At 41.4% G+C, this 15,390-nt stretch overlaps 1 protein-coding gene across 2 annotated transcripts in view; it reads right to left on the bottom strand.

The window, feature by feature from the left end:
• LOC110528344 (receptor-type tyrosine-protein phosphatase gamma) overlaps positions 1 to 15,390 on the bottom strand; it is a 222,085-nt gene that overhangs the window by 16,011 nt on the left and 190,684 nt on the right. For both annotated transcript variants that reach the window (XM_036983923.1, XM_036983922.1), the window contains exon 14: positions 278 to 369. In XM_036983923.1, coding sequence (XP_036839818.1) covers positions 278 to 369 — 92 coding nt within the window. The remainder of the gene's footprint in view (positions 1 to 277; positions 370 to 15,390) is intronic.

Raw genomic sequence — 15,390 nt, 5'->3', positions numbered from 1 at the left:
GATTGGCCCATTCAAAAGTATTAAACTCACACTAGAAACTCACACTAGAATGTATCCTAACAAGAGCAGATGATGACTAACAAAGAAAAAGGCTTGACTTAAAGAGTGTGGACAAAAACATTGACAAGAGAATGGTCACAGAATGGTTGTGGCTACTATAAAAACTACCAGGAAGGGGTTGGGCAATAGTTTGTAAACACAGAAATATTGCTAAAGCAGGTTGGATTGAATTGGGCTCTCATGTGTGTTATGGTGTGTTAAAGAAGGTGTGTCTTACCTGGGATGGGGATGACAGGGATGTTCTCATTGGCCACCACCCTGGGAGAACTACTGTCCTCCACATAGAAGTGAGCTGTCTGGAAAAACCTCCTGTAGATTAACACAGAAGAGGAGAGATAGCCCAACATCACCACACAGAAGAGAGGAGAGGTAACATCACCACCAGTACCACACAGAGGAGAGGAGAGGTAACATCACCACCAGTACCACACAGAGGAGAGTAAACCCAACATCACCACCAGTACCACACAGAGGAGAGTAAACCCAACATCACCACCAGTACCACACAGAGGAGAGTAAAACAAACATCACCACCAGTACCACACAGAGGAGAGTAAAACAAACATCACCACCAGTACCACACAGAGGAGAGTAAACCCAACATCACCACCAGTACCACACAGAGGAGAGTAAACCCAACATCACCACCATTACCACACAGAGGAGAGTAAAACAAACATCACCACCAGTACCACACAGAGCAGAGTAAACCCAACATCACAACCAGTACCACGCAGAGGAGAGTAAACCCAACATCACCACCAGTACCACACAGAGGAGAGTAAACCCAACATCACTACCAGTACCACACAGAAGACAGGAACATGATGCAGAGTTAATTGAAAATCATTAGTACCACATCGATAGAGCTCTGTGGGTAAAGTTGCTGGCAATGACAACATAAACCAGATTGCAACCAGTTTGTGATGGTCACATGTAGCCATACACCTTTGCACTTTAAAGATGCACTCTGGGATCTTAAGTACAACAATTTGTAACATATTGGGTTCATAACATATCAAAATCAAATCAACCGTTATTTGTCACATACGCAGAATACGACTGGTGTAGCCTTTAACAGAGGTGTGGACTCCAGTCACATGACTTGGACTCCAGTCACATGATTGGACTCCAGTCACATGATTGGACTCCAGTCACATGACTTGGACTCCAGTCACATGACTTGGACTCCAGCCACATGACTTGGACTCCAGCCACATGACTTGGACTCCAGTCACATGATTGGACTCCAGTCACATGACTTGGACTCCAGCCACATGACTTGGACTCCAGTCACATGACTTGGACTCCAGTCACATGACTTGGACTCCAGTCAGACTCGACCTGACTTGATACCCTCTCCAAGCCCAAATATAAAAAATGATGCTATTAAAAAAAAGTTTGCAGCTCATCAACTCTTCATTTAACGGATTACAGTTTGAATCGGACAGCAGCCAATCAAATTGTGCCAGCTGAGAAAAAGTTGTGCGTGGCAGTGCAGAGGAATGTCGGTGGGTGAATACAGTCGGAGCCCTTGGAAAGATGATACACCAAATTATTATTTTCGGATATAAAGACGGTGCTGTATCAACAAAAAACAGATTGCAACTTGCAAAACATGCAGGAAGAAAATTACACAAGGAGGCGCAACAATTTCCAACTTTGTTCAACATTTGAAGCTGCACAAAGAACGGTAAGTCGTGGCTAATATAGCTTTGCATGTGTAGCATGTAGGCTAACGTAACGTTAAATCAATGAGCCTCCACACAGTCAGTCAGTGCGGGAACGTGATCATTGCACCCAAGACTAGCTAGGCAGTTAGCAACTAGCTAGGCAGTTGGTAGCCTAAATCCTGCCTGATGTTTCTGCTGTTCCTAAAACCATTGACATACGTGAACCTACTGTAACCACACAGACAGAGTGTGTGTGTGCTAAGGTGGTGCGATTGTGTACAAGCCTACATCGCCCAATTGCGCCCCATAGCGATCCTCGGTCACTATTGGGGGGGGGTCTTTTTCATGGCTACCCATGTATTTCCATGGAAATATGTTTAAGCGTTCAAGAGTTTTTCTTTATTTTTACTATTTTATACATTGTAGAATAATAGTGAAGACATCAAAACTATGAATTAACACACATGGAATGATGGAATGATGATGATGTAAAAATGTTAAACAAATCAAAATATATTTATATTTTGGATTCTTCAATGTAGCCAACCTTTGCCTTGATGACAGCTTTGCACACTCTTGGCATTCTCTCAACCATCTTCACCTGGAATGATTTTTCAACAGTCTTGAAGGAGTTCCTACATATGCTGAGCACTTATTGGCTGCTTTTTCTTTACTCTGCGGTCCAACTCATCCCAAACCATCTTAAATGGGTTGAGGTCGGGGGATTGTGGAGGCCAGGTCATCTGATGCAGCACTCCATCACTCTCCTTCTTGGTCAAATAGCCCTTACACCGCCTGGAGGTGTGTTTTGGGTCATTGTCCTGTTGAAAAACAAATGATAGTCCCACTAAGCCCAAACCAGATGGGTTGGCGTATTGCTGCATAAGCCTGTGGTAGCCATGCTGGTTAAGTGTGCATTGAATTCTAAATAAATCACAACAGTGTCACCAGCAAAGCACCATCACACCTCCTCCTCCATGCTCCACGGTGGGAACCACACATGCAGAGATCATCCTTTCAACAACTCTGCGTCTCACAAAGAGACGTTTGTTGGTACCAAAAATCTTATATTTGGACACATCAGACCAAAGGATATATATTCCACCAGTCTAATATCCATTGCTCATGTTTCTTTGCCCAGGCAAGTTTGTTCTTCTTATTGGTGTCCTTTAGTAGTGGTTTCATTGCAGCAATTTGACCATGAAGGCCTGATTCACGCAGTCTCCTCTGAACAGTTGATGTTGAGACGTGTCTGTTACTTGAACTCTGTGAAGCATTTATTTGGGCTGCAATTTGAGGTGCAGTAAATTGCCGATATCTGAGGCTGGTCACTCTAACGAACGTATCATCTCCAGCAGAGGTAACTCTGGGTCTTCCATTCCTGTGGCGGTCCTTATGAGAGACAGTTTCGTCATAGCGCTTCATGTTTTTTGCGACTGCACTTGAAGAAACTTTCACATTTTCCGGACTGACTGCCCTTCATGTCTTAAGGTAATGATGGACTGTCATTTCTCTTTGCTTATTTGATCTGTTCTTGCCATAATATGGACTTCGTCTTTAACCAAATTGGGCAATCTTCTGTATACCACCCCCCTACCTTGTCACAACACAACTGATTGGCTCAAATGCATTATGAAGGAAATAAATAATAATGTTTTAACAAGGCACACCTGTTAATTGAAATGCATTCCATGTGACTACCTCATTAAGCAGGTTGAGAGAATGCCAAACGTGTGAAAAACTGGTACTGTATATTTAAAACTATCATGTTAATGCAAAACATGTTTTGTTATAGATCCTTGATAAATGATGTGTGTCTTTGTAGCCTACCTGCCTCAGAGATGTGGAACTGGCCACTGCCGTTATATTCTGTGAGCTAAAAAGAAATCAGCCAAGACCTCAGAAAATAAAATTGTAGAACTCCACAACTCTGGTTCATCCTTGAGAGCAATTTCCAAACCCCTGATGGTACCAAGTTCATCTGCACAAACAATAGTACACAAGCATAAACACCATGGGACCATGCAGCTGTCATACTGCTCAGGGAGGAGACTCGTTCTGTCTCCTGGAGATGAATGTACTTTGGTGAGTGTACCTTGTGAGGATGCTGGAGGAAACAGGTACAAAAGTATCTATATCCACAGTAAAACGAGTCCTATATCGACATAACCTGACAGGCCGCTCTGCAAGGAAGAAGCCACTGCTCCAAAACCGCCATAAAAAAGCCAGACTACGGTTTGCAACTGCACATGGGGACAAAGATCATACTTTTTGGAGAAATGTCCTCTGGTCTGATGAAACAAAAATAGAACTGTTTGGCCATAATGACCATCGTTATGTTTGGAGGAAAAAGGGGGAGGCTTGCAAGCCGTGAAGCACGGGGATGGAAGCATCATGTTGTGGGGCTGCTTTGCTGCAGGAGGGACTGGTGCACTTTACAAAATAGATGGTATCATGAGGCAGGAAAATTATGTGGATATATTGAAGCAACATCTCAAGACATCATTTTTACTAGGATTAAATGTTAGGAATTGTGAAAAACTGAGTTTAAATGTATTTGGCTAAGGTGTATGTATACTTCCGACTTCAACTGTAGGTTCTTCGTTTAATTCCATTTAAGAAACATTTTGCAACAGAATCTGGTGTAATGAATACAGGTAACCCTTCATTTGAGTTACTCACTCTGTAGACAGCAGTTATACATTTACGTTATACTTTTGAGGCATTAGCACACTTTTACTTTTATTCATTTACAGACCTTTAATTACTATTTTTATGCACTATGGTTATTGACTTCTCTAACTTTGTAATAAAAACTAAGTTTGCCAAAATAAACCTCCTAATAATTGCACTTCACCCTAATCAATTGTCTCTCATGCCTGCTTGGTCCTTCCCGTACACAGTTGTCATTATAATGACATCATTGTATCCGTTTTAGCTAACACAAATTGGCACTCGGATAGGCCCGGATCTGGATCCAACCAGGTCTATAGGGAACAGGTGTAGTTTTCCTCTGGTCTGTTCGTAACAGGTCTCTCTATATAAAAACATTTATTTATGCATATTGGGTCCAGGTGGGAAAGCCCCAGGTCCATTTCAGAACGGGTCCAAAAAGTTGAAAGACCTCTAGTATTAAAGACCTCTAGTATTAACACAACATATCGTCATCATTCTCAGGTTGTTGTTAGCAGCAAGGTGGTGAATATAATTACACAGACAGAGCTGCCAGTTACATTACAGATAAAATGCCCAGGGTGGTTAGAACCAGCCCTATTTACAAGCCTGCTGATGTTATTTACATTTGACATTTTAGTAATTTTGCAGACACTTATCTAGAGCAAATTAGGGGAGTAAATAGGGTTCAGAGCCTTGCTCAAGGGCACGTCGGCAGATTTGTCGCATAGTTGGCTTGGGGATTCGAACCAGCAACCTTTTGGTCAATGACCCAACAGTCTTAACCACTAGGCTTCCTGCCGGACACACAGTAATGACTCAATAGATGATGACCACCAGAGTACACAACAACACCCTGCTGGAATAAGGTACACGCACACACACAGCCTCCTGTAAACGCGCACAGCCTCCTGTAAACGCGCACAGCCTCCTGTAAACGCTCACAGCCTCCTGTTAACGCTCACAGCCTCCTGTAAACACACACACACACAGCCTTCTGTAAACGCGCACAGCCTTCTGTAAACGCGCACAGGCTCCTGTAAACGCGCACAGCCTCCTGTAAACACGCACAGCCTCATGTAAACACGCACAGCCTCATGTAAACACGCACAGCCTCCTGTAAACACGCACAGACCCATGTAAACACGCACAGCCTCCTGTAAACTAAACACGCACAGCCCCCTGTAAACACATACAGTCTCCTGTAAACACACACAGCCCTCTGTAAACACATACAGTGAGCTGACCATATAAACTGCATGCACACATGACCATTAGTCGCTTTGGTTAAAAGCGTCTGCTAAATGGCATTTATGAGCCTTGGCCCATGACTCCTACATAACAAACAGCAGGACTGGAAAGAGCCCTGGCAGTCTCTCTCTGCCTCCAACATGTACACAAGCACAATGACTAGCTAGTCTCTAGCCTAGGCATATTTCTCTAAAGCTCTCATTTTGTCAGAAGCATTTTGAAATGTCACCCAACTTCTTCTGTGTCTAGAAGCCTGAGAGAGAAGGGAAGACCGACAACGAGGAGAAAAGGAGTGTTGCAGCCTACTGCAGTGGCAGGGGTCACTATCTGACCTTACAAAGCCTTCACCGGCACTCACACCGAAACAAATCCATGCCCTATACACCAGCTTTTCCTACCTGGGTTCCCCCTATCAGTATGTCTAGTGACGTTCCCCCTACCAGTATGTCTAGTGACGTTCCCTCTATCAGTATGTCTAGTGACGTTCCCCCTACCAGTATGTCTAGTGACGTTCCCCCTATCAGTATGTCTACTGACGTTCCCCCTATCAGTATGTCTAGTGACGTTCCCCCTACCAGTATGTCTACTGATGTTCCCCCTATCAGTATGTCTACTAATGTTCCCCCTATCAGTATGTCTACTGACGTTCCCCCTATCAGTATGTCTACTGACGTTCCCCCTATCAGTATGTCTACTGACGTTCCCCCTACCAGTATGTCTAGTGACATTCCCCCTACCAGTATGTCTAGTGACGTTCCCCCTACCAGTATGTCTAGTGACATTCCCCCTACCAGTATGTCTAGTGACATTCCCCCTACCAGTATGTCTAGTGACATTCCCCCTACCAGTATGTCTAGTGACATTCCCCCTACCAGTATGTCTACTGATGTTCCCCCTACCAGTATGTCTAGTGACATTCCCCCTACCAGTATGTCTACCTACCTGTACTTGATGCAGAGGAGAGAGCAGATGCTGGTCATTCTTGTCGAGAGAGGAAGGGAAATAAAATAGGAGAGAGTGGCCTAAAAGCATTTGTAGAAAGAGAGGGGAGGGAGGCAGAGAGTGAGAGAGAGGGAAAGACAGAGAGAAATAAATGAATTGAATCGAGAGAGAGAGAAAGAAAGCGAGAGAGCGAGAGATTGAAGATATGAGGGGAGTGGTCTCCCCTGCACCCCTCCACCCCTGCCCCCCAGGCTAATGACTCCCTGAGGGAGAAGGTGTGGTGTGGCTAGCTAACTAACTAACCAGCCCTAACACCTCCCTTACACATCATTCAGAAACAGAGAGTGGGATGTATGGAAAGAAGTAGTGATAGAAGGATGAGATCTTTTCATTGGACAAAATTATCCTCCAAACAGACTGGCCTACTTTTTTCCCTAGCAAATATATACATCATTTTCCCCTTTAAACCTCTGTGTGACATATACGAGCTCCCTCTAACCATGTCCTCAAGCCCTCCAGATGGAGCCCTCCCCTTTAAAAGCAATTACTGTCTTAATAATGTTTTGATGCATAACTCAGATCTACTGTGAACCAACAACAATATAACCTATTGAGACAATAGAGTCATAAAAACGGATTGGATCTAATAAGTGATCACAATATTCGCTGTAGTGAAAAGTGGAGAAAAAAAGTGATGCTGAACTAATGGCGACCATGTTTGCATAACTCCATTAGGAATAGCTATTTTCTGAAAAATGTATTTTAATCTCCCCCATTGTCTCCTTCCCTTCTGTCAGCAGGGATGGGGGAGTGTAAGAAAGAGATGAGAGGAGAGGAAGGATGGGGAGAGTGCTGGTACTAAGGCACCACTCAACGAGCTGTATAGGGCCATAAGCAAACAGATGCGTCGCTCCTAGTGGCCGGGGTTTTTAATGCAGGGAAACTAAAATACATTTCACCCCATTTTTACCAGCATGTCACCTGTGCAACCAGAGCCGACAAAACTCTAGCCCACCTTTACTCTACACACAGAATCACATACAAAGCTCTTCCCCGCTCTCCATTTGGCAAATCTGACCATAACTCTATCCTCCTGATTCCTGCATACAAGCAAAAACTCAAACAGGAAGTACCAGTGACTCGCTCAATACGGAAGTGGTCAGATGAAGCAGATGCTACACTACAGGACTGTTTTACTAGCACAGAATGGAATTTGTTCCCAGGATTCATCCGATAACATTGAGGTATTTACCACAACAACAATATCTGATGTATTTGGCACACAGAAAAACACATTGTCAACATCAAACCAGCTTCCCCTTACACAATAATGTTTCTGCATGTGTGCTGTTGGTGAGACTACTTGTCTCACCTCGCTGGCTATCAGGTCAACAAAGCAGTCATGTCTAGCAATGTGCACACACACACAATCTGTCAAATCGGGCCAAGCCTTTGCTTCAATGAAACAGCTCAATGCAGAGCTGCATAAATACATAAAGCACTAAACACAGAGTTCTAGTAATGATCCCATTGTGCTGTATAGCTCATTAGGCAGCACATGCAGTCAGCTGTTAGCCTGACCTGGCCTGTGTAATTACTGAGGCTGAGAGAAAGTGTGTGTGTGTGTGTGATTGGCATCACACTGCAGATGAACACACAGATGGGCCCTCTCCCGGCACCATGGCCCCTGTTAGCTGGCCCCCCTGCAGAGAGAAGTGTGATAGCGATGTGTGAGGAGGGAGGAAGGGAGTGAGGGAGGAAGAAGTGGGAGGAGAGCGTGAGGGAGGGAGAGAGGGATATACATGAGGGGGAAGGGAGACGGGAGGGGGATTAGAGAGGGAGGGAGGGGCAGGAGGAGAGAGGGAGGGGGAGGCGTAGAGAGGGAGGGAGGGGCAGGAGGAGAGAGGGAGGGGGAGGCGGAGAGAGGGAGGGAGGAGAGAGGGAAAGAGAGAGGAGGAAGGGAGAAAATAGAGGGAGGGGGAAGAAGGAGCGAGAGAGAGGGAGGGCTGCCAAAATATCAGTCATCCTCCACCAAGTAGGTTCCTGGTGGCCAGCAGCATGCAAAAATACACGCACACACAGGACAGAACAGCAGATGGGCCGGAAACTCCCCAAGGGACAAGAGGAAAGGTCACCCCACTCCAAACAGGAGTGTATGTCTGTGAGGTCAGCTAGGGTCAAGAGCTAGTGTGATGTCGTGTGAGGTAGGAGGGCTATCTGTACCTCTGGTTAAAGAGGGTTAACTGACAGCTGTGACTGAGAAAAGCAGTGAGGATGAGGAGATAAAAGGGGCTTCCTCACGCTGCCCTGGGAAGGCTTTGATTGTATTATAGTGGCAAACCAAAAATATGTTGATGACGCTACAATTCTACTGAGCTGTTTCCCAAACTAGGGGTCGCGAGGTCACCCGATTTGGAAATGGGGTTGCGAGAGTAAAGACGCGGTTGTAACAAACAGAGCGGTTTCTGTTAGATGAGGTTGTAACAAACGGAGTTGATTCTGTTAGATGAGGTTGTAACAAACGGAGTGGTTTCTGTTAGATGAGGTTGTAACAAACAGAGTGGTTTCTGTTAGATGAGGTTGTAACAAACAGAGTGGTTTCTGTTAGATGACATTGTAACAAACAGAGTGGTTTCTGTTGAGATTGTAACAAACAGAGTGGTTTCTGTTAGATGAGGTTGTAATAAACAGAGTGGTTTCTGTTAGATGAGGTTGTAATAAACAGGTGGTTTCTGTTAGATGAGGTTGTAATAAACAGAGTGGTTTCTGTTAGATGAGGTTTTAATAAACAGAGTGGCTTCTGTTAGATGAGGTTGTAATAAACAGGTGGTTTCTGTTAGATGAGGTTGTAACAAACAGAGCGGTTTCTGTTAGATGAGGTTGTAACAAACAGAGTGGTTTCTGTTAGATGACATTGTAACAAACAGAGTGGTTTCTGTTGAGATTGTAACAGAGTGGTTTCTGTTAGATGAGGTTGTAATAAACAGAGTGGTTTCTGTTAGATGAGGTTGTAATAAACAGAGTGGTTTCTGTCAGATGAGGTTGTAATAAACAGAGTGGCTTCTGTTAGATGAGGTTGTAATAAACAGAGTGGTTTCTGTTAGATGAGGTTGTAACAAACAGAGCGGTTTCTGTTAGATGAGGTTGTAATAAACAGAGCGGTTTCTGTTAGATGAGGTTGTAATAAACAGAGCGGTTTCTGTTAGATGAGGTTATAATACACAGAGTGGTTTCTGTTAGATGAGGTTGTAATACACAGAGTGGTTTCTGTTAGATGAGGTTGTAATAAACAGAGTGGTTTCTGTTAGATGAGGTTATAATAAACAGAGTGGTTTCTGTTAGATGAGGTTGTAATAAACAGAGTGATTTCTGTTAGATGCGGTTATAATAAACAGAGCGGTTTCTGTTAGATGAGGTTGTAACAAACAGAGCGGTTTCTGTTAGATGAGGTTGTAATAAACAGAGTGGTTTCTGTTAGATGAGGTTATAATAAACAGAAAGGTTTCTGTTAGATGAGGTTATAATAAACAGAGTGGTTTCTGTTAGATGAGGTTATAATAAACAGAGTGGTTTCTGTTAGATGAGGTTGTAATACACATAGTGGTTTCTGTTAGATGAGGTTGTAACAAACAGAGTGGTTTCTGTTAGATGAGGTTGTAACAAACAGAGTGGTTTCTGTTAGATGAGGTTGTAGTAAACAGAGTGGTTTCTGTTAGATGAGGTTGTAATAAACAGAGTGGTTTCTGTTAGATGAGGTTGTAATAAACAGAGTGGCTTCTGTTAGATGAGGTTGTAATAAACAGAGCGGTTTCTGTTAGATGAGGTTGTAACAAACAGAGCGGTTTCTGTTAGATGAGGTTGTAATAAACAGAGCAGTTTCTGTTAGATGAGGTTGTAATAAACAGAGTGGTTTCTGTTAGATGAGGTTATAATAAACAGAGTGGTTTCTGTTAGATGAGGTTGTAATAAACAGTGGTTTCTGTTAGATGAGGTTGCAACAAACAGAGTGGTTTCTGTTAGATGAGGTTGTAATAAACAGAGTGGCTTCTGTTAGATGAGGTTGTAACAAACGGAGTGGTTTCTGTTAGATGAGGTTGTAACAAACAGAGCGGTTTCTGTTAGATGAGGTTGTAACAAATAGAGTGGTTTCTGTTAGATGACATTGTAACAAACAGAGTGGTTTCTGTTGAGATTGTAACAAACAGAGTGGTTTCTGTTAGATGAGGTTGTAATAAACAGAGTGGTTTCTGTTAGATGAGGTTGTAATAAACAGGTGGTTTCTGTTAGATGAGGTTGTAATAAACAGAGTGGTTTCTGTTAGATGAGGTTTTAATAAACAGAGTGGCTTCTGTTAGATGAGGTTGTAATAAACAGGTGGTTTCTGTTAGATAAGGTTGTAACAAACAGAGCGGTTTCTGTTAGATGAGGTTGTAACAAACAGAGTGGTTTCTGTTGAGATTGTAACAGAGTGGTTTCTGTTAGATGAGGTTGTAATAAACAGAGTGGTTTCTGTTAGATGAGGTTGTAATAAACAGAGTGGCTTCTGTTAGATGAGGTTGTAATAAACAGAGTGGTTTCTGTTAGATGAGGTTGTAACAAACAGAGCGGTTTCTGTTAGATGAGGTTGTAATAAACTGAGCGGTTTCTGTTAGATGAGGTTGTAATAAACAGAGTGGTTTCTGTTAGATGAGGTTATAATACACAGAGTGGTTTCTGTTAGATGAGGTTGTAATAAACAGAGTGGTTTCTGTTAGATGAGGTTGTAATAAACAGAGTGGTTTCTGTTAGATGAGGTTATAATAAACAGAGTGGTTTCTGTTAGATGAGGTTGTAATAAACAGAGTGGTTTCTGTTAGATGCGGTTATAATAAACAGAGTGGTTTCTGTTAGATGAGGTTGTAACAAACAGAGCGGTTTCTGTTAGATGAGGTTGTAATAAACAGAGTGGTTTCTGTTAGATGAGGTTATAATAAACAGAGTGGTTTCTGTTAGATGAGGTTATAATAAACAGAGTGGTTTCTGTTAGATGAGGTTATAATAAACAGAGTGGTTTCTGTTAGATGAGGTTATAATAAACAGAGTGGTTTCTGTTAGATGAGGTTATAATAAACAGAGTGGTTTCTGTTAGATGAGGTTGTAATAAACAGTGGTTTCTGTTAGATGAGGTTGCAACAAACAGAGTGGTTTCTGTTAGATGAGGTTGTAATAAACAGAGTGGCTTCTGTTAGATGAGGTTGTAATAAACAGAGTGGTTTCTGTTAGATGAGGTTATAATAAACAGAGTGGTTTCTGTTAGATGAGGTTATAATAAACAGAGTGGTTTCTGTTAGATGAGGTTGTAATAAACAGTGGTTTCTGTTAGATGAGGTTGCAACAAACAGAGTGGTTTCTGTTAGATGAGGTTGTAACAAACGGAGTGGTTTCTGTTAGATGAGGTTGTAACAAACAGAGCGGTTTCTGTTAGATGAGGTTGTAACAAACAGAGCGGTTTCTGTTAGATGAGGTTGTAACAAATAGAGTGGTTTCTGTTAGATGACATTGTAACAAACAGAGTGGTTTCTGTTGAGATTGTAACAAACAGAGTGGTTTCTGTTAGATGAGGTTGTAATAAACAGAGTGGTTTCTGTTAGATGAGGTTGTAATAAACAGGTGGTTTCTGTTAGATGAGGTTGTAATAAACAGAGTGGTTTCTGTTAGATGAGGTTTTAATAAACAGAGTGGCTTCTGTTAGATGAGGTTGTAATAAACAGGTGGTTTCTGTTAGATAAGGTTGTAACAAACAGAGCGGTTTCTGTTAGATGAGGTTGTAACAAACAGAGTGGTTTCTGTTGAGATTGTAACAGAGTGGTTTCTGTTAGATGAGGTTGTAATAAACAGAGTGGTTTCTGTTAGATGAGGTTATAATAAACAGAGTGGTTTCTGTTAGATGAGGTTGTAATAAACAGTGGTTTCTGTTAGATGAGGTTGCAACAAACAGAGTGGTTTCTGTTAGATGAGGTTGTAATAAACAGAGTGGCTTCTGTTAGATGAGGTTGTAACAAACGGAGTGGTTTCTGTTAGATGAGGTTGTAACAAACAGAGCGGTTTCTGTTAGATGAGGTTGTAACAAATAGAGTGGTTTCTGTTAGATGACATTGTAACAAACAGAGTGGTTTCTGTTGAGATTGTAACAAACAGAGTGGTTTCTGTTAGATGAGGTTGTAATAAACAGAGTGGTTTCTGTTAGATGAGGTTGTAATAAACAGGTGGTTTCTGTTAGATGAGGTTGTAATAAACAGAGTGGTTTCTGTTAGATGAGGTTTTAATAAACAGAGTGGCTTCTGTTAGATGAGGTTGTAATAAACAGGTGGTTTCTGTTAGATAAGGTTGTAACAAACAGAGCGGTTTCTGTTAGATGAGGTTGTAACAAACAGAGTGGTTTCTGTTGAGATTGTAACAGAGTGGTTTCTGTTAGATGAGGTTGTAATAAACAGAGTGGTTTCTGTTAGATGAGGTTGTAATAAACAGAGTGGCTTCTGTTAGATGAGGTTGTAATAAACAGAGTGGTTTCTGTTAGATGAGGTTGTAACAAACAGAGCGGTTTCTGTTAGATGAGGTTGTAATAAACTGAGCGGTTTCTGTTAGATGAGGTTGTAATAAACAGAGTGGTTTCTGTTAGATGAGGTTATAATACACAGAGTGGTTTCTGTTAGATGAGGTTGTAATAAACAGAGTGGTTTCTGTTAGATGAGGTTGTAATAAACAGAGTGGTTTCTGTTAGATGAGGTTATAATAAACAGAGTGGTTTCTGTTAGATGAGGTTGTAATAAACAGAGTGGTTTCTGTTAGATGCGGTTATAATAAACAGAGTGGTTTCTGTTAGATGAGGTTGTAACAAACAGAGCGGTTTCTGTTAGATGAGGTTGTAATAAACAGAGTGGTTTCTGTTAGATGAGGTTATAATAAACAGAGTGGTTTCTGTTAGATGAGGTTATAATAAACAGAGTGGTTTCTGTTAGATGAGGTTATAATAAACAGAGTGGTTTCTGTTAGATGAGGTTATAATAAACAGAGTGGTTTCTGTTAGATGAGGTTATAATAAACAGAGTGGTTTCTGTTAGATGAGGTTGTAATAAACAGTGGTTTCTGTTAGATGAGGTTGCAACAAACAGAGTGGTTTCTGTTAGATGAGGTTGTAATAAACAGAGTGGCTTCTGTTAGATGAGGTTGTAATAAACAGAGTGGTTTCTGTTAGATGAGGTTATAATAAACAGAGTGGTTTCTGTTAGATGAGGTTATAATAAACAGAGTGGTTTCTGTTAGATGAGGTTGTAATAAACAGTGGTTTCTGTTAGATGAGGTTGCAACAAACAGAATGGTTTCTGTTAGATGAGGTTGTAATAAACAGAGTGGTTTCTGTTAGATGAGGTTGTAATAAACAGAGTGGTTTCTGTTAGATGAGGTTGTAATAAACAGAGTGGCTTCTGTTAGATGAGGTTGTAATAAACAGAGCGGTTTCTGTTAGATGAGGTTGTAACAAACAGAGCGGTTTCTGTTAGATGAGGTTGTAATAAACAGAGCGGTTTCTGTTAGATGAGGTTGTAATAAACAGAGTGGTTTCTGTTAGATGAGGTTATAATAAACAGAGTGGTTTCTGTTAGATGAGGTTGTAATAAACAGTGGTTTCTGTTAGATGAGGTTGCAACAAACAGAGTGGTTTCTGTTAGATGAGGTTGTAATAAACAGAGTGGCTTCTGTTAGATGAGGTTGTAACAAACGGAGTGGTTTCTGTTAGATGAGGTTGTAACAAACAGAGCGGTTTCTGTTAGATGAGGTTGTAACAAATAGAGTGGTTTCTGTTAGATGACATTGTAACAAACAGAGTGGTTTCTGTTGAGATTGTAACAAACAGAGTGGTTTCTGTTAGATGAGGTTGTAATAAACAGAGTGGTTTCTGTTAGATGAGGTTGTAATAAACAGGTGGTTTCTGTTAGATGAGGTTGTAATAAACAGAGTGGTTTCTGTTAGATGAGGTTTTAATAAACAGAGTGGCTTCTGTTAGATGAGGTTGTAATAAACAGGTGGTTTCTGTTAGATAAGGTTGTAACAAACAGAGCGGTTTCTGTTAGATGAGGTTGTAACAAACAGAGTGGTTTCTGTTGAGATTGTAACAGAGTGGTTTCTGTTAGATGAGGTTGTAATAAACAGAGTGGTTTCTGTTAGATGAGGTTGTAATAAACAGAGTGGCTTCTGTTAGATGAGGTTGTAATAAACAGAGTGGTTTCTGTTAGATGAGGTTGTAACAAACAGAGCGGTTTCTGTTAGATGAGGTTGTAATAAACTGAGCGGTTTCTGTTAGATGAGGTTGTAATAAACAGAGTGGTTTCTGTTAGATGAGGTTATAATACACAGAGTGGTTTCTGTTAGATGAGGTTGTAATAAACAGAGTGGTTTCTGTTAGATGAGGTTGTAATAAACAGAGTGGTTTCTGTTAGATGAGGTTATAATAAACAGAGTGGTTTCTGTTAGATGAGGTTGTAATAAACAGAGTGGTTTCTGTTAGATGCGGTTATAATAAACAGAGTGGTTTCTGTTAGATGAGGTTGTAACAAACAGAGCGGTTTCTGTTAGATGAGGTTGTAATAAACAGAGTGGTTTCTGTTAGATGAGGTTATAATAAACAGAGTGGTTTCTGTTAGATGAGGTTATAATAAACAGAGTGGTTTCTGTTAGATGAGGTTATAATAAACAGAGTGGTTTCTGTTAGATGAGGTTGTAATAAACAGAGTGGTTTCTGTTAGATGAGGTTATA

This window comes from Oncorhynchus mykiss, chromosome 7, assembly GCF_013265735.2.
Source record: "Oncorhynchus mykiss isolate Arlee chromosome 7, USDA_OmykA_1.1, whole genome shotgun sequence".
Lineage (NCBI taxonomy): Eukaryota > Metazoa > Chordata > Actinopteri > Salmoniformes > Salmonidae > Oncorhynchus > Oncorhynchus mykiss.
The sequence above is the reverse complement of the archived record's forward strand: the minus strand, read 5'-3'. Positions and strand labels throughout refer to the sequence as shown.